Source organism: Chlamydotis macqueenii, chromosome 21, assembly GCF_036417535.1.
Source record: "Chlamydotis macqueenii isolate bChlMac1 chromosome 21, bChlMac1.mat, whole genome shotgun sequence".
NCBI lineage: Eukaryota > Metazoa > Chordata > Aves > Otidiformes > Otididae > Chlamydotis > Chlamydotis macqueenii.
This window is the reverse complement of record NC_141576.1, coordinates 2,430,279-2,452,686: the sequence shown is the minus strand read 5'-3', so window position 1 is coordinate 2,452,686 and position 22,408 is coordinate 2,430,279. Positions and strand designations below refer to the sequence as shown.

At 43.3% G+C, this 22,408-nt stretch overlaps 1 protein-coding gene across 3 annotated transcripts in view; it reads left to right on the top strand.

Moving 5' to 3' along the window:
- Positions 1-2,589: 2,589 nt before the first annotated feature.
- Positions 2,590-22,408, top strand: part of SKI (SKI proto-oncogene) — a 115,574-nt gene continuing 95,755 nt past the window's right edge. For 2 of the 3 annotated variants that reach the window (XM_086764560.1, XM_086764557.1), the window contains exon 1: positions 2,590-3,795. In XM_086764560.1, coding sequence (XP_086620686.1) covers positions 2,884-3,795 — 912 coding nt within the window. In that variant the 5' untranslated portion in view covers positions 2,590-2,883. The remainder of the gene's footprint in view (positions 3,796-22,408) is intronic. The other variant, XM_086764558.1, reaches the window with a different exon arrangement.

Here is a 22,408-nt window from a genome sequence, read left to right as displayed (position 1 = left end):
TGGAGTTCACCGAGGGTCTGGTACTTCTCCCTTGTCCTAGCACAACGTTTGTACGACGAGGCCGAATGGTGGGGAGGGTTTCCTCTCCAGTGAAGCACACACTTTGGCTTGGAAATGATGGAATGGCTGGAACGTCATAGATGTCCTTCATATTGTCAAAGGTGCCATACATAGTTTCTGAAGAATATTATTGAAAATTATTCTTAACTAAAACCTTTTAGATGCCTTGTTACTCCGGGAAGAATATTCCGAGCCCCACTTTCTCTTTATGTGGTAACGTCTTCAGCGTGAGGAGTCAACGAGGCCTGCATGGCCTAGGTTGTTAGATCAGATATCTTCTTTAGACCTTGGTATTGTGGTAATACCTAAAAATTCCACGTGTGGCTCAGTAAATCCGTGTGTGATGCACTGCATAAACAGAAATGTAGAGGGTACTTCTTGCCACCAGTGGCTTTCTGTAACAAAGCAATCTGGTAAAGACTCTCTAAGTGTCTTCTCTCAGGCATGAAGACACAACTGATGACTTGGACGATGCGTGTGGTTCTTGCCTTCTCTTCAGTACTTTAAGGCTTGGCATTTAAGTTGGATATGCGATGGTGGGTTCCTCTCTGGAGAAATGCTGTGATTTGGTTGCAAGATCCAAGCTCTTTTGCAACTCCGTGACACCTCTTTCCTTTACCCTGGGTGGGACTGCAGAACATAAAAACACAAGTGCTCGTAAAAACACAGAGCTCACTGTGTTCCCTGCCCCAGTGCATTCTGAGTAAATCACAACCTTTTTGTTTCTGCTTGCTCTTTTAAACGGTGTGTGGATATTCATCTGTTTGTTGCACCTGGATCTACCTGCGTTCTGCGTCTGTCCGTAGCGGTGAACTCTTTCAGAAGGGTCTATCCGAACGCTCAACGTCTGCCTCACTCAGCCTGCTCTATACTATTGAGTAGCGCTTTAAGCCACTGTTTCCTTACAGATAATATTTTAAGAGTTGTATGGGTGCGAAACTGCTCTCCAGCCTTTTTTTTGGCAGAGTTCGGAGATAACGGACGTGACCTTTTAAGCCTGTTTCTTATGTTTGTGCTGGTTGAGATATTTTTTAGAACTCTGGTTATGCAGCCCATGGGAAAAAGGGAGAAGCCAATTTTTGTTTGTTTGTTTTTGCTATGAAATGTGCTGTCGATGGAGATTACAGTCACCCCGTTCCCCACCGCAACAGCGCGGTCCGCGTGGGCTCCGCCGTGCCGGCGGGGGTGGGCGCTTTGCCGGCCGGGCTTCGGGGGAGCCCTCGGCTGCGGGGCCGCGCGCCGCTCGGTAGGGGGCGCTCGCCGCCGGGGCTGCGGGGGCGCGCAGAGCGCGGTCCGCGTGGCCGCCGGCCCCGCCGCTCGCAGGGGGCCTCGTGTGGCGGCGGAGGCATCGCCCGGCGGCAGACGCGGTTCTCCTTGCCCGGCCCAGCGCCAGAGCCTCAGCGAGGGCTGGGGTCGCTCGCCGGCGTCCTGCACGCCTGTGAGGCAGCCGCGCCTCACGCTTCTTCCACGTGTGAGCTGGGCGTGCGGCATACGTGGGGAGAGCGGGGCACGCGTGTGGTTTGGGCCGTAAGTGGTGTTTGTACGCGTGCGATCTCTGCTCGAAGTTGAACTTAGGCGTTGTAAGCAGGTTTTGCGACGGACAGGTTTGTTTTTTTTTTCCTAGTGGCGTGCGTGCGAGCCGGAGGCCGGCGCGTTTTCGCTCGTTCCCGCCGCCCAGAAAGCAAGCGGCAAGAGGAAAAAGCCCTCGCCCTACCGCCCCTCCTCGGCGGCGCGGCGGTCCGTGAACCCAGCAGTTTACCCGCCCTCCCGCCCGCCCTCCCCGGCGCTGCCGCCCGGGGCCGCGCCGCGCGCCGGCCTGTGCAGGAGCCGAGCGGAGGGGGGAGGCGGGCGCTGTTCCTGGAAGAGCCCGGCCTGGGGAGTTGGTCACATTCTTGGCTGGGATTCAATGACTGAGGCAGACACCAACAAACAGAGGGGGGGAGGCGGAGGAGGAGGAGGAGGGAGGGAGGGAGGCTGAGCCAGCCCGCATTAGCTCAGCTCTCAGGCACTCTCAGTCTCTGCTGGAAAGAGGAGCTGGGAGGATGTGCGCTCTGTTACCGCGGCTCCCCACGGCACGCCGAGAAGAACGAGAGAAATAAGGGAAGAAAGGCGACCCGAGAGACGAGGAGTCCTCCCAGATCAAGCTGAGGGACCACGAGGGGGAAGGGAGCCCGCTTATCGCCCGTCCGAACCCCCCGCGCCGTTTTGGAAGTGCCAGAGATTTGGGCCTTTTCTTCTGCGTTGTTCCCTTCCATAGACCAAGCTTTCTTCCTCCTCCTGCTTTTTTTTTCTTTCCACCCCCGCGCCTTCCTTTCGGTGGATATGGACAGGAGGGTGATTACTGCAGCGAAGCAGCAGCCGCCAGAACATATTTGAGCCCTCGGTGCTCGGAGCGTGGCACAGACTTTTTGTATTTCTGTGGGTGGCGTGTGCGTGTGTGTGTGTGAGTGAGTGTGTGCGGTGGAGGTGTGGGAGGCGGGATTGGTTTGCCTGGGGGGTTGGCTGAGGGGGGGAGTGCTCGGATGAAGACCTCTTTTTGGCGTGACTCTGTGCTCCATCGGGGCAGCTTGGAGACTTGGAGGTTTTGAAATTGTAACGAACCAAGAGAAAAAGAAAGAAGAGCGAGGCACGCATACAAAAGGATTTATTTCCTATTCGTTAGTGGATTGTTAAACCTGAGTGGGAAGGAGAAAGAAACAAGGGTGGGTTGCTTTATTTTGCTCGTAATTTTTTTCTTAAAAAAAAATCCCTTAAGTGGATTTGTACCAGGGTGGAAGATAACTGGGGATTTTTGTTGTTTGTTTTGGGAATAGAAACTAAAAAATGGAGACTGTAAGTAGAAGCAGCTTCCAGCCTCATCCAGGACTGCAGAAGACCTTGGAACAGTTTCATCTGAGCTCTATGAGCTCCCTGGGTGGCCCTGCTGCTTTCTCAGCACGATGGGCACAGGAGATGTACAAGAAAGACAATGGCAAAGACCCAGCAGAGCCTGTACTGCATCTGCCCCCTATCCAGCCTCCTCCGGTAATGCCTGGTCCTTTCTTCATGCCCTCGGACAGATCCACAGAGAGGTGCGAGACCATCCTGGAAGGGGAAACCATCTCCTGCTTCGTGGTGGGTGGAGAAAAGCGGCTTTGCTTGCCCCAGATCCTGAACTCGGTGCTCAGGGACTTCTCCCTGCAGCAGATTAATTCGGTGTGTGATGAGCTACATATTTACTGCTCCAGATGCACTGCTGACCAGCTGGAAATCCTCAAAGTCATGGGCATCCTGCCCTTCTCCGCTCCTTCCTGCGGGCTCATCACTAAAACTGACGCTGAGAGGCTTTGTAACGCCTTGCTTTATGGTGGCACCTATCCTCCCCACTGCAAGAAGGAATTCTCTAGCACGATTGAGCTGGAGCTTACAGAGAAGAGCTTCAAGGTGTATCATGAGTGCTTTGGGAAGTGTAAGGGACTCTTGGTGCCAGAGCTTTACAGTAACCCCAGCGCAGCCTGCATTCAGTGCTTGGACTGCAGGCTTATGTACCCACCTCACAAATTTGTGGTCCACTCTCACAAATCTCTGGAAAACAGGACTTGCCACTGGGGCTTTGACTCTGCAAACTGGAGATCCTATATCCTCCTCAGCCAGGATTACACTGGGAAAGAGGAGAAAGCTAGACTGGGCCAGCTCTTAGACGAAATGAAAGAAAAATTTGACTATAACAACAAATACAAGAGGAAAGCCCCCAGGGTAAGTGACGCCTTTAATTTTAAAGGGGTTGGGGGAAAAAGAGAAAAGGAATTTTCTATAGTTTCAGTAACATCCATTGATACACCCAGTTTGTTACCAGCTGCTTCTCCTTTGAGTCATTTAGCAAACTAATCGTGTTCTTAATTCTCACCACGTGTGTGTTAATGTAGACGAGCAGTGTTTGAGATGGCACCTTTTTTTTTTTTTTTCTGAGGTTGTGTTCCGAACGCAGTAGTTGGAGGTTGTTTAAATTATATATGTCTGTTTGCATATCTTCTTGTACGTGGAACCTGATCTGTGAAACCCATCACGCTACGGACTTTAGCAGAAGTGTGTGATTTCGGGTCTTAAGAACTTCAGTTAGGGGTCAAGACAAGGAAGAAGCCGAAAAAACCCAAACCAGTTACTGATCGCTCCAGATGCAAATTTTACAATTTTCTGCTCAACTGCATGCGTGGAGGTAGGGGATAAATTGTCTAAATGCTTGTATGGGAATAAAATGTGGCTGCTACGAAAAAATCCTGACAGTAATGCAGGTTGCTGGTGTTTAGATTAAGTGTGCGGAACGTGAATGGAGATGTCCCTGCTTTTAGAGTATCCCTGTGGAGTCTGAATCTCCCCACCAGACAGGCATTTGTGTATTGCATTATGTATACATTCGGTAAATGAATCTGTCCAGGGCCAGCTGCAGCAGCTTCTTAAGGTATGCCATGCTGTGCCCAGCCAGACAGCTAAAGTACTTTTTTTTTTTTTTTTTTTAAGGTGCCTTTTGTTTTTCTTTCAGTCTGAGCTGCCTTTAGATCCAGAATCCCTGGTGTGTGGGTGGGAGGCTGCCTTGGCAGCTGGCACCAGTCCTGATCCATGGGCAGCAGTGCCACAAGGCCTTGAGGACTTGCTTGCGGGATGTCTGGCTAGCTGGCGACGGGGCAGTGGGCTGTGGGGTCAAGCAGTTGCTTCCCGCTCCTTTCCCCCCACACAGTGTAAGGTTAAAGCAAACTCTTGCCTGTTGAGTTCTACATTGCAGGTTTGTTGGTTGGATTCGGCCTCATCTATCAGACATTTCCAAACTTTTCTTTGGTTTTGTGTGTCTGGAGTGAAAGGGCAATGGCACAAGCCTCAAAAAGAGAAGCAACATTTAAAGCCCACCGAGAATATTCAGTAAAATTCTCAATTAACTTACCGAATACCGGTTTAAAGGAGCAGACACACACTCAAACTTAAATAGAGCTTTTCTTTATAAAAAAAAAAAGGCAACAAAAATACCCAAACGAAACCCATGGTTTTTAAAATTCCTTGCGCAAACAGTGCAGTAGTTGCACAGCCAGCCCAAGAGGCCTGGTTCAGCCCATTTGGTTGGCCTGCCTGTTTTTTGGTTAAGGAGCAGTCTCACTCGTTCAAGTTCCAGTTTCTCTCCTGGTCTTGTGCTTAGCCCCCGTTTCAATCCTTGTCCTAGCCCCTCCTTTTCCTCCCGCTTGAGTGTCAGAGCCGCTGTGACAAAGCTGGGCTGTAATGAGCCACATTATCGCCGTGGTTGGAGGTGGATGTGTTTTTAATGGCTTGTCTATTCTCCGTCAGTCTGTGCTGAGATGGAATGGTGGAGAGATGTATATGAATGCCTGTGAGAGGAGAACACGGCTCTGGAAGTGGAGGCGTTTCTCACGTTGGGAAGTGAATTTTCTAGAGCATGCTTCGTTTGGGAAGCAAAATTAAGAAATCTCCACAGTCTTGCTCCAGAAAGGTACTGTGTCCCTAGCTTGGTCACTTCCAGAGTTTATTAAAAATCAGTGTTAGTAGAAGTGTGCTTTTCTTTTCTTACAAGGCTTTTATGGCGTTCTGTGATTTATCCCACACCCCAGATGAGGTTGCAGGTGGAGAACGAGAAAAGACCACTAAATCTTGGCTTTGCCGGACTTTTTTGGTGACCCTTTAATAGGCCTTAGTTCAGAATATGGTAAGCACTCTTCTTCCACCCTGGAAAATCTGCATGCAGCACAGCTGTTCTTGCAGAGTGTATTCAAGATGCTTAAAGGAGGACGCCTAAATTATGTAAGAAAATCGTGGCCATCTATTTCTCTGAAAATTTTTCCAAAATTCTATCGTCATGAAACGTTAAGTCTCCTGCATAGGTCCACTTGGGAGGTGGCAAGGAGTTTGATGGTGGAGAACAGAATGGTAAGTCCGTGCTCGGATAATGGAGTAGAGAAAAAAATGCTTTGTTGTGTATCCTGTGCCGAACTGGGCTTAAGTTTCAGGGCTTTTGAGCTGTCTTCAGGGCTCTCCTATTAATGTGGTGCAGTCTTGAGGAGACCCTGACACTGCTGGCAGAGTTTTGTACGCTTATCCTTCCTTTTCCTGAAGTCTTTTTCCATTGGGCTTAGCCAACGGATATCGTATGCTAAGGTCATTTGTGTTGTAGCAGGGTGTGCAGATAATTACGGAGAGATTTAATCAGGCTCTAAGATTGGTAGACTGTGGCCAGGGGCAAGTAACATTGGAGTAAAGTTTACATGCCTAGTAAGGAAATGAGGGGACAGTCCCATGTCTGTGCGTTTGTGTTAATTACCGTCAGTCTGTGTGGGTTTTGTGTGTTTGCTGGGCTCTGTGTCTGTCTGTCTCTGTGGATGAAAGGGTGAAACATATGTGTCTTTGTGGTGGTCTTCCTTTTTGATGTAGATCTCTGCTTTACTTTGTTCTATTTTGTACAGAGGTGCTTGTGTGTTGTGTGCTGTAATCTGCTGTGTCAGATATTTGGTCTTTACTTTCAAGAGTGGGCTTTTTGTCAGTTTCCCAATTTATTTGTGTGTGTGTGTAAACAGTGCTTTGTGTGCTGTGTTTTCCCTGGGACTCTGTTAGGATGCATATGACCATTTTTGTGGCTGTTTAAACAGCAGTGAGTATTTTTGACCTTTTTGTGTGTCCTCGTGAGGTTTATGTGATGAGGTATGTAGATTTCTGCCAGCACAGCTCTGCCTTTTAAGGGTCTGACTTAAATGGAGGAGCTGGGTTGGCACAAGCCTCTGTTGCAGATTCAGTGTACTGGCAAAACTGCCTTTTTTCCCCTCTCTCTTTTTTTTTTTTTTCTTTTTGCTTTCCCTTTTTTTCCTTGGTGTGGTTTTAAAGCATTGCTACAAGGCATAGCTTTACCTAGCTACTTAATTCCCAGCATATTTCTATGTGCATTAAGTATCCATTGTGCATATCTGAGGCTGTATATCGAGAGATGGATCCATAGATGCAGATGTATTGTCTCTCAGCGTGGTTGGTTGAACAAGATGCGTGTTGCCTGGTTTTGCCACTTGCAGAAAAACCTTTCGTCTAAATCTGAGTGAAGTCAGCAAAGGGTCTTAACCAAAAAGGGAGGAGTTGTGACAACTGGAGCCCCCACTAGAGCAGGAGCGGTAGGGGCCTCAGCCACTTTCCTTACCCTCTTCTAAAATTTTGATTTTTATATCCTCCCTGTTCATCTTTGGAGGCGTGATTGACCTCCCCTAAGCTCCTTCACTTTCCTGCCACTTCCCAAAGCTCTTTCTTTTCTTGAGCCATGTGATAACTTGTCCATTTTTCTTTGTTTGTATTCTTTGCTGGGTTTTCCAGTTTCTTGCATGCTCTTGCAGGTTTGTGGCTTTTTTCTGCTTTGTTTTTTTCTCTAGTCTTCCAGAGTCTCCATGCACCAACACAGCTTGTACTTGAGCGAGTGTCCTGTTTCCCTACCCGGCTCTCATTTCATCCATCATTACTGGCGTGTAGCACAGCCGTTACATTCTGGGGTATTTCTAGAAATTTGAAATGTGAATAACCTGACAAGGTTGCAAAATAGGGTCCTAGAAATTCATCATCAGTGCCAAAGCCTTTTTCTTGAGCTCAGCAGCTGGTGCGTGCTGAGTGTTCACTTGCTGGTGTAGATATGGCCTTGGTGCATCTCTTGCGCTGTCTTTCCGCTTCTGTGTGACAGACAGCCCTCTGCTTTCTTAGCATCAGTATGCCTCCACTGTGATTGAATTAGTTCAAAAAGCAGGCCTGAAGGCTTTGTTGGTTGCTATTTCCAGTAAAGGAGGGTGGTTCAACGCTGTCTCTTTTGAACCCTTTTTAAATATTGAACCGGGCAATGTTTGACAGTGCTTTCATATTTCCTACCTGTGTGCCAGACATCTGTACTTTTAGCAAAACTGTATGTGATCAGACAGTAGGAGAATGAGAGCTTTCCTTGCACACGTGTGAACACACCCACACGCGTTAGCACTGCAGTGTTCCCACGGTTCAAGTCCCAGCAGCACTTCTATGAAGTAGCTGGAAGCGAGAAGCGGCATTCTGGGTACTGACACACAAATGAGCACGTAAGGCCTCCCACTTTATTTCACAATGCCTTACCAACCCAGCGCTGCCACAACATGCAGCTTTCTCAGCTGGAGCAAGGTTTAGCCAGGTCAAGTGTGCAGCTGAATCAAAGAACGAAAATTGCTGAAAGTGAAATAGCGCAGTCCTGGCTGAGTGGTAGGGTAGCTGTGGACTTTTAGGTGCTGCACTGTGCTGTGCTTTATGGCCACCTGAAATGCTGCAGTAGTAGAGCCAGGATGTGTAACGCTCTCTATCCTAAAGTGCTGCCTCCTGGCAGTAGTAATCTTTGTTTGTTAATAATATTTATCCTATGGTAGGTACAGCAGGCAGATTCTGATTTTTGTTCACAGGCAGTGTGTTCAGACCACTGGATGGATTTATTCTTCTTGGTGCAAACTGACTTGATAAATACTTTTGGAAAATTTTGCGTAAGAACTGAGGGTTCAGTTGTTTTTCCATGGAGCAATGGAGTCATTTGTCCTCTTACCTGATGTTCAAGAATTACATGAGAGATTCTCCAGTAAAAAATTTGAAGTCCCTAAAACAAAAATGTGGAAGCTTTCAGGCAGTAGTTTGGTTTCAGCTTAAAAGTTGAACTTCAAAAATGATACCATGCTTAAAGAAAATCCTGTGTACATGAGGAGATGTCAGTGTTTAAGCAGACATCAGCATTTTTTTCCCAAGCGTGCAAACAGTTTTACAGATGTCGTAGTTCGAGAACAAAGAAGCAGGTACGTGCATGTGTGTTAGCCAAAGAATATGCTGCAAATAATGATCTAATGATGTTGAGTCAACTACGGCTCTCTGTTGCTCCAGAATGGTTCCCAAGTTCCTGAATTGAGTCCTCTTGAATTAGGGAGGGAATTATATGCAATCTCTTCTTTTGAAGATCACTGCCTAAAATATTTAAACATCTGCCTCTCCCTTCATTGCCTGGGCTGTCTCACTTGCCTCTCCATTTCTGTGGTTTCGGGCTTGGGTGTACCTTCTGCCTGAACAGTAGCATGCTTTGAAGATGCATGTAAACACAGTTCAGTTTGTGGATGTGTTAGGAGCCTAACACCTGGTCTCTCTGCCAGGATGTGAGCATGGTTATTGCTGGTTGAGCTGACTGACCTATGAGGGTGTGTTTTCACTTGCTGAGAGGCGCGTTTAGATCAGTGTTGTAAAAGCATCTGGAGGCGTCTGTACGAGGCTGCTCAGAGCGTGTCTAGACAATGCAGTGGTTAGAATTCTGGCAGCCACTTGTACATTATCTACACCTTCCTTGGTTCTCAACGCTGCTAGAACAGGGAGAACTTCGGGGCTGCTGGTTGAGCCCAAGCAAGATTTGGGTCTCTAAAGAGGTGCATTGTCCATTCTCATTGAAAATTCATGGGTTTTTTTTTGTCTATTAGAAAAGTTATTTTGCCAAATTTAAGAGGTTTGGATGGTACTGACTGCAGTAAGGAGTGGGCCGGCTCTCTATTACTGCTGATAACTGATAATTGGAACTCACATTGCTGGCTTAGCTGGCCAAACTGCTTTGCCATTGCATGGAGGATTGTGTCTCAATGTGCGCAATACTTCGAGGCAGGAAAGTTTTTAATTCTCCCATGTTTTGTTTTGTTTTTAAAAAAATGAACTTTGAGCTTGACACTGGAACTCTTATTTAGAGGGAGCTCCTGTGAAACAGTTAGGCTAAATCCAACAAGGGGTTCTTGGAAAGAAATTAGAGCTTAGACAAAAGTGACTTAAACTGAATTGTAGAGTATCTGTCGATAGAATCCTGTCAATTACTAGGCTAATCTATTTTCGCTGAGTGGCCATGGAGCACTTAATTCAAATTGATCTTCACATACAGGAAGCATTACTTTAAATGTAGTTATATAGCATGGTTTTGTTTTAAATTTGTCAAATTATAGTATGTGTGTTAATGATGCATTTTATTGGATAATATCTACTTTGTTTTCCTATGTTTTCTGAATCTGGGTGATATACATTAATAAATCTGCACCACTTTTTAAATGCTGTTTCGCACTCAGTCTTTAATACAATTGGTATGTGTTCTTGGAGAATAACTACGGAGAAGCAACTTCGCTCTGAGAAGGTGTCTTCTGGTCCCTTACCGTCCTCGTTGACACCTTCTGTAGTCTTCTGTCTTTTACATTCCGTTGTTGGTGTAGATTCAAACTCAGATTACTAGAATCGGCTGTTCCCGTATCTTCTGGAACACATGAGGTTGGTTGATCTGAAGGTTTGGGGCTTTGGGGCTAGTTCTACAGTTCTCACTCCAGCAGTCAGACGGCGTAGTAATTGGAACCAGTTCACCCGCAAACCACAGAAGACTTGTATATGTATCAGACTTCTTCCTGTGTGTTGACTGGCAGTACTCGCAGTCGTGGAGTAGAGGGACAGATTCTGAACCAGAATTTACCGATGTTGAGACAGCGTAGCTTCACTAAGTTTGTGACCTTACCTGGCGTTCACAGGATTGTACAAAAGTTGAGAGCAGAACCTGTAGTTCTGCTACTGCAATATTTTCATTTTGCTGATGAACAAAGTTTTGATTTCATAGATGTTTGATGGTGCTCTCATCCTAACGGGCATTACTGAATGGAGCAATAGTTTCTGCGACTGGGAGCTGGCTTCAGAATGAAGGGATTTTGTCTGCTGGTCACTACATGCAAGATTGGATTTTAAGGTTGCTGCAGATATCTGGCAGGGTGGGATTTTCTTGTTCCTGTATTTAGGATTTGTCAATTATTTATATTTTATTTTTTTTTACTCATGAGGAAATACGTCTAAAGCTGGGATAAGGGCCAGCCTTTTTCCTGATGCCAATTCAAGGACCATGAACTTGGCCTCAGATTTGGATCAGGTGCCGTTCTTTGAGTGTGCCTGCCTTGTTGGTGTTGGGCAAGCCTGCTGGCTGGTAGAGATTGGCCGCTCTGCTCTGAGCTTACTGTTTTGCTTTGACTTCTGGTTGTGTGAGGTAACAAAAACACTGATACAAATTCCAGCTCTGATCCCGTCAGTATTTCATGGACAGCGCTCTTCTGGAAGCCGGTGGGAATTCCCATCTGTGGAGCTCTTATCATTGGCTCCATCTATGGTTTGGTTGCTATCACATAAAATTGGGCTTCTCTAAGCAGTGGATGCATATTAGAGCAACCTGTAAGCTGCGTAGTCATATTTTCTATTAAATGAGACAGATCCTGCCACCTTTACTCATATTAAGTAATCTTTACTTGTTTTAACAGTCTTATTTAAAGAGTCAGGGAAAACGTACATGAGGACGGAGATTCCGTGCGCATGTAAAAATTGCAGCATCATTCTATATACTGGAGATAAACAGCAAAAGAACTAATCAATAACGCGGTTTCTGGCTTTGTAGTTTATTGATTTATGTACAGTTACCTTTGCACATGCTTTGTAGAAAATGTGACTTTCATGTTTGTTTTTTGCTCTTTTTTTTTGTTGTTAAGTGGTTTCTGCTTTGGTCTGAGAATCAGTTGAACTGTAAGCACAAGAACTGCTTAGGTTTTAAGGATTAAAAGACAGCAGGAACATGAACAAAACAAGCTACAGCCTAGCGCTTGTCTTTTCCTGTGGAAGATTTCAGTGATATTTTCGGAAGACATGTACCCCTGTGCTTTGTTCTTCGTCCTCTGTTCAGTCAATGGTATCATTTTATAGAATAAGGTCATTGACTTGGATTGCTTCTTGGTTTCTCAACCCTTTTCACCAGCCAGTTTGTGTAATGTCTGTCTGAAACATTGAGTAAGGGCATTGAAATAGCAGACAGGATATCAAGTGTTCGGAAGTCTGGGTTAAGTATAACAGACGGTTCTGGCTGGTGAAAGGGGAGCAGCCCCTTGAGCTCGGTTACAGATCAGGCTCTGTGGAAACAGCAGGCTCTGGTCTTTGCATCCCTGTTAGAGCTTTTCCCCTCTCTTCCCTCCACACCCATGTAATTAATCGTGTGTGGGTGCACCTCTTTTCTAGAGATGTCTTCCTTGTTTCTTAGTGGCACAGAATTGTATGTAATAATGTCTCTTTCTAAGGATTACATAAGTTGAAGATGATTTCTCCACCGGGAGAATTATGCAAGTTTAAACTGAAATGTATTTAGAAAGCTTTTATGTGTATGTTTTCTGACTCGCAATGCAGAGGGTGATTTATTTGCATCCTTAATTGGACAACATCTGTTAGGGTTGGAAGAAAAAACATTTCGTATTTTTTCACTATCGTAACCTGCTATTTTATGAAGTCCCCTACCCTCTCCACTTCTGCATTACTTGTGCTGCTGGCTTTGATTCTTCACGCCCAGGTACTCAAGCTGGACACTCTTCTGGGGAGGGGGCTGCAGAATTTCTAATGTATATCTGCATTAGTGGTATGTGCCAGTGGTACTGTTAAAATAAAGAAAAAAAATAATTCCACCTGTTTTCTTTAATATTTAGATTTTCTCCTTTTGTAAGAAGTTGTTGCTTTGTTACCATTAAACAGAATATAATGACGGTGGGGCTTCCCAATTCTGTCTATGAATAAATAAGAGTCTACAATATTTCTGTAATGCCGCTCTTAGCAATCTTTGACCCTTTAGTAAAAACTTTTCAGCAAAATTACGCTGTTTTGTGTCGCTTAACACAGGAGAAGAAAGCTATTGCAGTCAAGTACGTTTATTGAAGAGGCCAAAGTAACTTCTTGGTTGAATACGAGCTGCTGTATGAGGCTGTTTGTGTGACTGTGTCCTGCGGTCTGGGATCTGACAGCTGACCTGTGCACACAAGCCTTCGGAGCTGCACCGATCTGAAGAGCTGTCCATGCAGTTCCAGTGGCAGAAATGGGATCATGATAGTGATTTTCTTTCTATTATTGCGTAATGTTGGAGTGCTGAGTATCTTGGACTGCATACATAATGCTTGTAGGTGCTGTTTTCAGGATCTGACTAACAAAATTAATTCTTCTCAGTATTAAAATATATAGGTTGTGCAGGGATCCTGCTGCTTACTAAAACAGGGATTGTAGTAGTACCAGTTAGAAGCAGTGAATTACTTTAAATAATTTAAAAAAAACCTCTGTAAGTATTCAGTTTCTCTAGGTCCTATGCTTTTAGACAAGTATCTTTAAAAAAAAAAAAAACCAAAACCAAAAAATCCTCAAGATGGTGCAGGTACATATTTATAGCAGTAAAATAAGTTTTATAGCTTTTATACAGAGTAGGGGGCTAGAAGGGCAAAAAATAGACGTTATTAAGGCTGTGATGTGGTCTGATTTTCAGTAACCTTCATTGATACAATGGATTTCAGATTTACACTTTTGTGATGAAGAATTGCTCATGAAATGAAGTGTTAAGCGTGCTTTTCTAAAGTACCATCATTCCACAGTTGAAAAATCTGAGTTGAAAGATAATGGAGTGTCATTCAAGGAAAAAAAAAAAAGAGTTCGCCATTCTTAACTCCCCGTTAGCAGTTTCAGTTTATTCAGTGGGTGTGAATTATCTCACCCATGCTGGTATCATTTAGAAATATTCCTTTGAAATAAATGTGTTTAGAGTGGTGCAGAGCTGCTGTGGGCAGTAAGCCGGATTCAAAAGAGCACCGACTGCAGCACCAGGTCCATTATTGATATTTCTTTGTTCCCATTCATTCACTAATAAGAAACATGCCATACAATGAGTCCTTGCACTAATATACCCGAAGATTTAGTTTTGTTTGGCTTTTTGCCTTTTTCTTTTTTTTGCCACTATGGTGTAGTTTTTTGCAAAACTGGCAAAGCCAAATAATCTTTGGACCATATCCAGCAATAGATAGCGATGTAAGCGGTGAAGTGGTGTGAAGTGCTCTATTACAGCAGTCAGTGGATGAGCAGAGCTGCTGTTCAAAAGCCTTGCCTATCACAGCATAGCAAATTAGGAGTTCCTTTTCTAAAAATTTAATTTCTAGAAACCGATTTACGTGAAAATCTTTTTTTTTTTTGCAATGAATTCATTGATCCTTGTTTGGCCCTGTTGATTCTAGAGCAAAGATCGTGTATGTAATATTACTACATTCTGAAGGAAGAGATTAAAATTAAAATTATTATTATATACTTTTAAATTATATAACTTTATTGTATGAAATTGTGTGCATACAAAGAGAAAAGAAACATTAGTGATTAGGAGGGAAAAAGAGGTAGAAGGAGTTGGCAGCGCTGTAACTACTATTTGCTTGTATTTACCCTATGACTTGCATCATTATGTGTGGCACTGTTTAACTTAGCCATGTGTCTTCTAAGTCAGTTTGGTCTTTCTGCAGTTTTGACAGTGAACCTCGCCGTGATGAGGCTGGAATGAATATCATCTGCACACCTGTTTAATATTAAAGATCAGGCATTCAGTGCTTTGCGGCCTTAGCTTGAAATTCAAGTTGCTTTGAGTCATCCCTTTCGTCTTTTGTTTGGGTGGAAAAAAGGAGTGGCAGTAAACGGCCTGCAGCTAAGAAATGAAAGAGTTGAATTAGGTTTTAGAAATGTTAGTCTTGGCATTTGGGACATTTGCATTTGTACAGCTCGTCACGCTTCGCTTTATTTTATTTTGAGTTCAGCAATTCAGTGCTCAGGATGAAAAATGTTACATATCTTTTTCCCAGTTAGGCGACACATGGGTACTACGCTGGAAGAGTAGGAAGGAGCTGGAGTACGAGCGGTGGTTTCACATTTTGACCAGGTTACTAGTAATGGCAGCCGATGGGTTCCTGCCCCACCTGTAGTTCCCATGCTGTGGTGCACAGCTGACCCAGTTTTTTTTTTTTTTCCTGACAGCACCTTCTAATTCTGCGAACCAGAGGACAGTCCGGTCTTTAAAAACCCAAATGAGTCAACGAGACAGAAATCATTAAGAAATAATTGGAGTGTTCCCTTTGTTTCACTTGGTATTGGTTTAGTTTGTAAAGCTTCCTCAGTTCAAGTGGTGTCCCGGCACAAACACCTGGGGAGGTTCTCAGCAGGGGTGTCCTCCCCAGTACCAGCGCTGAGTTTTGTGCCAACCGCCGTCGCTTGCGTTGCTTTACTGCGTTGCTTTAGTTTGTAGAGTTGTACCTACAGATGCGCAGATGTTTTAGTGCAGTCATAGTTGGACCTGGTGCCTTGCTTTAATTAAGGGAGGGTCACTGAGGCAACGTTTTGCTCTGGTTTGACTCCAGGGAAGTCAATGGACTTGGTCTAAGTTTATCAAAATGGTCTTAGAGCAGAAATTACTTGTCATAGCTTTCAAATATAGCCAATTTTTCCTCAATGGTTATAATTTGAGGGTCAAATTCTGCTGAGATTTTACAAGTGAAAATTTAGAGTAATTAACAGGATTTCAGTGGAGGTTACATTTTCAGTAGACTATTTCTACGTTTAAATTCTACTCTTACGATTCACATGCAAATTTGTAATTTAGGTTTCTAAAAATTTATCAAATGTGCCCTGAACTAGTTTATTGGTGCAGTTTTTTCTTATTATAACTTGATTTTATTTCAGTAGATTCACACTAATGAAACTTCATATATTTCTTTGTTTCTAAGAGGGGTGTTCATTCATGTTCTCCTTAAAAGAGCAGCTGGATCCCATCCCATCTTGACAGATGTGAAAACCCTTACATTGAAGTTGCTGTATTATTTTTGGAGTGGGGGAGGTGTTTCTTGAAAAAGTATCTTTTATTAATTAGACTTCCTCCCCCCCTTTAAACTTTTTTACTCCCTCAGTCAAAATCATAATCCCCTGTGACATCAGAATTAATTGCTCTAGACACTTTGGATGTCACAAAGTGAGCATTAGGTCTCAAGGAAGAGAAATAAGGAGACACATGGAGCCTGTTTCAAACAAATTTCTTAACTGAGAAAAGGTTGCTTGATTTTTGTTTTAACTTTAAAAATAGAAACAAACTTTGCTTTAGATTGTAATTGCAAAGTAACAATGGAGTTGCTCCGGACTGACCCCGCTAAATCTACCTCAGTAATCATGTAGAAGATTCTCCACACTGGCTTTCTGTAATTTCTGTTTTGGCAGGGCAGAGCTGCAGTTCTGTGGGTTATATTACTGTAGGGCCAAAGCTGAATTGCTACCCTGGAAAAACTTTCTATAAATGATTGGCATGGCAGATCCATGTCCTAAAGTAGCAGTTTGCAGAAGTGAGTTCATAATTACCAGCTCACTTGCTCCTCTTCCTGCTGTTTTGGACACACTGGTAGCTGCTTTTTTTTTTTTTTTTTTTGAGCAGGGAGGGGGGAAATTGGTGTTTTTGGATTGTTTTTTTTTTTTTTTTTTTTTTCCCCAAGCTCCTTCTGTAGGCTTCTTGCCCGAGTGCATCTCGGGATTTCCCTTTTGCTGAATGAGCTGCTTGTTTGAGAGGGAGGAAGTAAGGTCCCTTCTGGATTAGGAGGGAATGGGGGTGGAGGGTGGGGAAATGTCCTGTTTCATATGCAAAGCACACTGAGCTGGGAAAAAAAAAAGAACCCACATGAAAACCTTTTAACAAAACCATCCATGTCACAGACTGGCAGAGCAGCTGCTGGCTTTGTTACGGAGAATATTAATGTTTCACAGATTTACAGAACCTTTTAAAAATGAGGAAAAGGATGGATTTTTTTTTTAAGATACAAACAGAGGTAAAAACAATCTCCTTATCAATATCTGTCAATGGAATGTGATATCAAATTCCACAAGAGTCGTGAGTCCAGTGAGATACGTTGTTATGAGCTACTAACTTCTTTCTGAGATTGGAATGTAAAGGTGGCCCTGATTCTTCACTTGCTCACATCAGTATTGGCTACGTGTAGTTTGACTTCAGTTTTTCCTGCTTGGCCTAATAAGTGATGTAGCAAAAGAAAAAAAAAGTAGCTCTTCTGATCTTAACTTAATGTTGCTTCAGCTGGGAGCAGTAAAATCTGTGCAACAAATGAGGAATCCAGTGTTGAAATTTTTTCCTTATTTTTGCATCAGTGATTGTTCATCCAGAATCAGGTGGGAAAGGTTCCCCAACACTCAGAGTATGGAGGGCAACTGTACATATACATACACATATATATGTGTACGTAGTGTAAGACATGATTGTTTCCATTTCTGGAATAAATGGGGGCTGCTGTTAGATTTAAAAGCTTGTTCTTGGATTCTTGGTATAAGAAGCCTCACTTGGAAAAGGAGGCTGCTAAAAGGAGCAACTCATAGAACTGGCCTTTCTTTCAGGATATTTTACGAGTAGCAGACTCCACGGCAATCTCACATAATCCTGTTCTAGTAACGGTGCAAGTCCAGGCAGCAGGAATGTTCTGATGGGTGGTTGTATAGAAAATCCTTTTGCCTTGAGAGAAATAAGCTGAATGTCTTTTGTATTATTTTAATTTTTCTAATTTAGAAGATCAGGAATTTTAGAAGTTAATAATAATAATACTACTACTTTCCAACCATGAAAGTATCTGTCACACAGGTACAACGTTCAGAGATAGAAGCGTGTGCTCTATTGCAGGCCTAGCAGATCTCTGGTTTGTATGCTGAACTCTATTTTCTTGCACAACATTTTCAAATGCTGTAGAATCTCGTATTTTAAAAAGGGAAATGCGTTAGCATCGTCTCTGCAGTGGTAGCCTTCCAAACGTGAGCAGGTATTAACTTTTGCTGTGGTGTCTGCCTGTGTCTGTTAACCAGCCTGAAACAATGAGGCCGTTTTATGTTACAGGGAGGTTGTGTTCTTGACTCTGAATCCTTGTCCACTTAAATAAAAAAAATCATAATCTGACATCCTTGGAGCGGGGCTTTTGACAGACTGGTTTCATCCTGCAGGCTTTGGGTCATTTATGAGCAGTGTAGCTGGCAGATAATTGAATGCTTTCCCTGCTCCGGTTGATCTTAGAGTGAAAGGGATTTGTTCCTGCTGTAGGTGAAAGTTTTCTCAAGCCTTTCTTTAAATTCACGCTGTTTAGTGGCAGAGAGGGGAAGATGTTGGTGTGTTTTCTCCTACAGTTACTGAAATGAAGATATTTGGGTTTTTAAAGCAGAAATAGATTCTCTTGGACGTGAAGGCATTTTTGAGAATAACAACCATGCATGTGAGGAGACAGTAGTGATCACGAGTTAAGTGGGGGAATAGCATGGATATAAAACATTTGCTGTGGTTCTGAATATTACTATTGGAACCAGTTACATTGTAATGTTCTGAATAAAAAATGTTGGAAATCTGTTGAAAATTTGTTTCATTCAGAAACTGTCATTAGTTTTTCTTACTACCCTGAGCTTATTTCACTTAGCTACCTTCTGCACAAGGAAGTGCTTGTGTAATGCCCAAGCCGTTCCCATTCCTCACTGAATGATATGCAAATCTAGTCAATTAAGCAGGGGGGATTTAATTAGCAGTTTAAGTTCATGTGTGAAGTGTCTTGCCTTAATTACTTAACAGTTTTGTTGCAAATTTGCTAAGTTTTTTTTCCCACAGAACTATCAAAACTGTGATTATTTTTTTTGTTTGTTTGTTCTGTGCGTGGGGTTTTTTTTTTTTTGTAACATTTTCAAATACTGGGTATTGCCCAGTGCGTTTGACCTTTGTACTGCTTCTGTGTATGAGTGTCCCTCTATAAAGCTGTGGGGATGAAGCAAAACTATGTTTATTGTCTCAGAGTAGAACAATACGTAAAAAAAAAAAAAAAAAATTTTTTTGTACTTAAAATTTGGAGCGAAATGCCATTTGTTTGTTGTTGCTTGTAGCTAGATGACACCAGTATAGTAGTGTCTGTGTAACTCCCTGATATAGTTGTCTTGCATTATATTAAACAGTCGCTTTAGTTTCACGTTCTGTCTGGCCAAGTTGCTTTCCTGCGCCGCTGCAGAACGTTGGTATGTTGCTGTGGTGGTGGGGTTGCCGTGATGCCATGAAGCTCAGTTTGAATACAGACAAGAATACTTCCATGCTGGTGCGAAACGCGGTGTGGTTTTGTTCCATATCTCATTTGGAATATTGAGCATGAGAGTGGCACCATTTAATTCTGTGACACTCGGAAGGCCATCCCTGCTGTTCTGATTTATGTATCAGGATGGTGCTGTCTCGTGGCCTTGCGTTGGGTTTCTTAAAACGTTAAGGGTGGGGAAACGTGCTCTGGGATGATGTGGTATCACCCGTTACTGTGTCGCCACCCATATGATTTACATGTACATCAAGACTGTAAGACAGGTTATCGATTGCTTCGTATCTTATTACTCCTCAGTTTTATATTCACAGTTGCTTTGTACTCTTGAACTAATAACCAAAGCAAGAGGGCTATTTTTGGGAAAGTACTTTGTTCAAAAGGCCCAGTATGTTTTTTAGATTGGAAGGTCGCAAGAAAAGTACTCTGAGTTCAAGTGGATCCCTCTGTAGTCTGGCCCAGGACCATCTGGTTTCAGACATCTCGACTGCAGCTGGATTTGTTGGTGGTTCTCTTCCTCTGTTTCTGTCCTTAATTCCCCCCTCTCCCTGCCCCCAGCGTGAGAATCTCTGGGAATGGTAGAATTAAGGCAAAAGCCTAGGAGACAGAGGAAACAAGATTAATTTCTATAAAATCCTCCCTTAATAACCTCAAATCGCATTTGAATGTAGCCCAGGACAGATACGTGACCCACCCTTCCTCTGATACGCGGAAGAGCCGTTCTCTGATGGACTGAAAGTGTCCGTCTGTCTGTGTTTTGTAGCAGTATGCTGATTGAGATTGCTTTTGCTGCTTGTTTGCCACAGTTTTGGATCAGTGCATGTACATGCGTGGAGGAAAGGTTGGGAAGGAACAAGAGCTACATTTTCACTTACAGTCCGCTGCACCACACGTTCACAGGTACTAACCAGTGATTGTTTTAAAGCATCTGCTCTTTAGGGTCTGACATAACTTTTTGATTTTCCATCAGTACGGTTAGAAATCCTACTCATTTGTCTTCCACAACACACAACATGCCTTTAGCTTCACTGTGTAGTTGATGGTATAGTAGTGACATCCTCAGTTTAAAGCTTTTAGACTTGAAAATGGGGTTTCTACCAACCAGGAGTTTGAGGCACGTGGATAAGCAAGTACTGCGTTAGTTCTAGTGACTAGCTCTCACATCTGTGTATCTTACAGAGTATAGATTTTAAATAATTTAGTGCACAGCTTACTGTCTGCAGTAGCAGTGTTGTTAGAATCACTTCAGTCAGCAGACATCCAGTCTGGGCAAAAGGCTGGGATGCTCATGTTTCCTGCAGGTCCTTTGATTAACGGATCCTGTTTAAAGATTTACTGTAGCACCATATGATGGGAAATTCACCCTGTTAATAATTCTTTTTATGAAAACAGAAGAAACATTTCTAAACCAGAACTCCTCATTTGATGTAACTGCTTTTTGTAAATTGCTTTTGTGAAACAAAGCGATATTAGAAAGAAAGAAAAAAAAATACTTCACTTCTTACACTTAGAATTTCAATCCTTGCTGTATCTCTAGCACTCCAACCCCCAATATTAGTGGAAATATCAAAGAATACTGTAGTACAAAGTACTTCTCCCTCTCCACAGAGCTGCAGTACATTTTATATAATCCTGTTGAGGTCTTACTTCCTAATTGCAGTATAAGGAGATCAAGAAAGCAAAAGTTCATAAAAATCATGGAGTGAACTGACATCTTTCATTTGCAAATAAAAGTGTGAATGCTGTTATTCAGAATTTTAATGTTACTTTTAAATGTCATACAACTTCTAAAAATGTAATTATAAATAACATCCACCTTTTAATTGGATGTGCTCATTCCTTCATTTTTTTCTGTGCTAGGTTCTGGAGGCACTTTCTTCAAATTTTTTATTATTATTAATCGTATTAAGATCCTGCATTGGTGGCAGGATATTTTAAAATAGAATTTCTTTCCAGTTCAGCCAGGGCAACCCTTTTGTTGAACCGTCTTTTGGATAGTGTTCCCATGTGCTGCGAAGGCGCTGACACATGACCTCGTTACACATAGAAAATCCTAAATGTCCTGCCCCTTGCCAAACCTATCACAGAACTACCCATCACCCCCTTTTCAGGATCCCAGATGGTAAATAGCAGCAGGAGGTGAAAGGGGAGCTTTGTCTCCATTCTGAGTTCTGTTTTAAGTATTCTGTGTCTGTCTGTATCCCTCTGCTTTTCCCACTCTGCCCATAAATTAGCAAGCCAGCTTTTCTGAGGAGGGAAGACAAAATGTCCATAAGCTGCAGTAACATCACCTACTTGAGATAACGCTGTTGAATGGTCTTCAGTTTCATTGTATCCGATTGTGATCTCTCTTCATTTGGGTGGAACTTCCGTCTGGCCTACTCATGGCAGCATTTAAGGACACGCAGCTTTTACCGAGTACCAGGCTACAATTTATAATTTCTCTGGCACCTGCAATAAAGAAAATATCCTCACATTGAAATTTACCTACACCCTGGGTGGTTGAGCTCTGATTATGAAAAAAACAAACAAAACCCCAGCTCCCAAACAAACAAACAAAAACCCGACAGAGATCTGCTTGTTTTGTTCTACTATTTTGGTGAAGCCAAAGTTGTGAGAGGAGCAGCGGTTTCTGCTAGGTGGGCTGTTCTGGGAGCAGCCGGCTTTATGGTGTGTAAAGAGATTTCTCGGGCAGTGAAAGGAGCAGGGGTATGGTCAGTGAGTACGGCGGCACAGACATCGCCACCGTGCAAATCTGTGACCGTTTTTAGAAGCCGTGCTTTGCCCCTAGGGTTCACCAAGCAGGATATTGTCTCTGCACACTCTTCCCATGGAGTTCCCCTTCGTGACAACAATTTCCTCTCGCTTTGTGCAGGAAAGATGATGTGGGCTGTTGTGCAGAGGGGGAGTTCTGTGCTGGGAACTGTGCTGGTGTTGGTTATGGAATAGTCTTGACAGTATCTATTTGTATTGAGACAGTAGCTAGGTATTCTTGATTGGTTTGGGGTGGTAGGTGTGAAGGATATGTAAAATTTACACATTGATCACCTCTCAAAACAAGGAATCAAATCCAAGTACAGATAAAGAATGGGAAACTTGGTCATTTTTTTGCCATGCTATTTACAATTTTCATATTGTGTGGATTGAGCGGCTTCAACGGAGAAACATGGATTTATGCTATGTGAGTGTATGTCCTTGTTTGTTGGAGACAGGTTGTCTGGTTTTATTTAATTAGGATAACTGCATTCTCCTTAGCCCCTTCTAATTCCAAACCTACCCGGCATTCATCCTGAGCCTGGCAGCTTTGTGAGTGTGAGATTAGTCTTTCCTCTGACCTGGCCTGCAGCTGAAGTAATGACTTACCAGTTTCAGCTGAC